Raw genomic sequence first — 2,770 nt, 5'->3', positions numbered from 1 at the left:
GGGTGGGTCCACCAAAGTACCTGTGAAAGTACTGGTTTCACCTGACCATTGTTGTGGTCTCATGTGGACGACCACAACAATGGTCAGGTGAAACCAGTACTAGTTGTATTCTTTCTATTCTGTGTTCTGTATTTATTTCACAAATAACAATTAGCCTATTATGGATTATGGATGTATGGAGGTTCTTGTCACTCGCAATACTCTACATGCCTGGCCTGCTGTTTCTGCACCACAGCTCCTGCTCAGCTGCTGCTCAACAGACAGATGCTGCACAAACAGTCTACACCAAACTGACTGCTGTCAGAACCAGCAGGACAATGACCCTAAACATCAAAGTAAATCTACTACAGAAAGAAAATCCACCTTCTGGAGTGGTGCAGGCAGAGCCCAGACCTGAACTCAATAGATGCTGTGGACTGAGCTCAGAGCAGCACAGCACAGCATACTGCACATCTAACGTGTAAATATCTCACTGTATAATATAAATTATAACATTTAAAAAAATAAAAATAAACATACAACAATTTCACACACAGCATACATCTTGCTGTAAAGTATGAAAGTGAGGTATGTTGCTTCCAACGTAAAACTCTGTGCTTTTACTGTAAATGAATAAAAATAAGTTTGACAAAAACAATGTGCATTGTGCAATATAAGAAAAGACGTGCACTGTGCCTCTGTAGTCTCTACTGCAGGACTTTGCCACATGTTGTTGGCGTGGTGTTAGCTGTAGTAGCAGGAGAGTTGTGAGTAACGCTGTCTGCAGCTGGTGTGCTGGCTATGGGTTTACCACACACACGTTACAGGTATATTAACGCCCAAGTACATTTGCTACTATTTGTTTGTCTTTTTAATCCGTCAGAATGAGGCCGTCCGCGATTGATAAACTATTCTCTACTCGCTCCCCTGTACCTCTTGGTTCAGCTAACACGCAGAGACTAAAAGAAAGAAGGAAACGGGAAAGAGGGAGGCACATGGTGTTACGTTAGGAGATGTGGACACAGTGGATACTGAACAATACTGAAGTCAGTTCTCAATGGTTCTCAAGTGGTCAGTTAAGCTGCTGCAGGTATGAGACAGCTGAGGGAGAGGCAGAGGCAGCAGGTCACAGTGTGGTGAGAGCAATGTCACAGGAATATTAAATAAATGCAAATGTTGTGTTAACGGTCACACGTATTTGTTGTTGGTAACGCTAACTAACGAACAAACCTACAGTCCTCTACTGTGCCACTTTAGTCTTGTGAAAACAATCTAAACAACTAGCTCTCTCTAGTTCTCACTCCACTCTGTGAATGATATGTTTGTGTGCACTCTGGATTCCACCATTGTATTGTTGTGCGTCCATGAATTTGGGGGGCGGAGCACTGAAGGGAAGGGTGTTTTTTTTTTTTTTGAGATCAAAATATCTACGACTGAGATAAATATCTACAGTTTATCAGACTCTCAGATTTGCTTATTCTACCTTTAACTGTTACATATGTTCAACAGGTTTAGTGCTTACCAAATGCATTTTCTCCAATGAGGCATGGAAGTTGTACGACATCATTTGCTCTGATAAATACTTTGGATTTTTTTATGGCCAGTCATTGAATAGTGAAAAATGGGACTGGAAGCGCTGCAATTTGAAATGTTTCTGTTCAATATATAATTGAAAGTAACTACTAAAGGTGTTTACTTTATCTATTCTTTACTGTGATTCTGCTGTGAACATCAGTGGTTAAAAAAGGGTTTATTGTGTATTTTATAAATGATTAATGATTGTTAATTGTTAATGATTAACATAAATTGCTTAAAACCCCTAATTGGGATGTTTGACCTACAACAAAACGGGTTTGATGACACACTTTTGTTAATTATCAACATGTCCCACACAGCAGGCGCACCATAATATGACCCTGCTGACATGCTGATCCTGACATGTCATTGTCTGCATTCTGCAGAAATTCTCTTACTAATAGGATTTCTTCAACTTTCTATGACCCAGTTCTGTCAAATTGCTTGAGCAGTGTTACTGCCTCTGTGCAGCTAAACGAAGAAGTTCTCTGCTTCATAAAGACCAAAGAGTCTTTACTGTGTTATATAACTGGGATGGTACAGATGTGACAGTCATTTTTCTGCAATTATAATAACTCATGAACAACTGACTAAAATTGCTTAGTCTAACAACACCTAATGACACTTTAGCCATAGATCTGTAATATTGACATGGTGTCAGAGGAATCATTAGGCTACAGTTAAGCACAAGGACATCTGTCAGACCCCTGCATCTCTGCTCTGAACTTCAGACCTGAAAACCGGCATCATGTTCAGGATGATCATCTGACACAGATACCATGTTTACACTGGCTGTACATACACAAATATGTTCCTAACTCACTGCAAGTCATCTCTGTCTCAGCCTGTGACAGCTTGTAGAGGACTAGTAGAGCTCAAAACCATAAGAGACGTAAATGCATTGTTTTTCCGGTCAGTACAGTGGTGAGCCTCCAGTGTTTTTAGCCTGTGTCGCAACAAGTCAGGGCCTCGCACTGTACTGTATCTTTCCCAATGACTCACAGGAACAAAGCTAACAGAGCAGCGGGCCGCTAACAGCCTCCGATAAACGGGCGGGTAAACATTCTTACTTTATTCGGGACCCCATCCTTATTCCTCGCCCCGCCGTCGCTGGCAGCCGATATCAGTGCGCAGACGCGTCTGTCCGGAGATGTTTTTCTGATGCTAGCCTGTCACACAGAGCTCTACTACGCCATGGTGTGTCCACACGCGTAGA

At 41.7% G+C, this 2,770-nt stretch overlaps 1 protein-coding gene across 2 annotated transcripts in view; it reads right to left on the bottom strand.

Annotated features, from left to right (window-relative positions):
* Positions 1 to 2,770, bottom strand: part of dennd1a (DENN/MADD domain containing 1A) — a 28,506-nt gene extending 25,736 nt beyond the window's left edge. For both annotated transcript variants that reach the window (XM_023397891.2, XM_023397893.2), the window contains exon 1: positions 2,625 to 2,770. In XM_023397891.2, coding sequence (XP_023253659.1) covers positions 2,625 to 2,641 — 17 coding nt within the window. In that variant the 5' untranslated portion in view covers positions 2,642 to 2,770. The remainder of the gene's footprint in view (positions 1 to 2,624) is intronic.

Source organism: Seriola lalandi, unplaced genomic scaffold (assembly GCF_002814215.2).
Source record: "Seriola lalandi dorsalis isolate HSWRI2012SDOR001 ecotype SW California unplaced genomic scaffold, Sedor1 jcf7180002054939, whole genome shotgun sequence".
Lineage (NCBI taxonomy): Eukaryota > Metazoa > Chordata > Actinopteri > Carangiformes > Carangidae > Seriola > Seriola lalandi.
The sequence above is the reverse complement of the archived record's forward strand: the minus strand, read 5'-3'. Positions and strand labels throughout refer to the sequence as shown.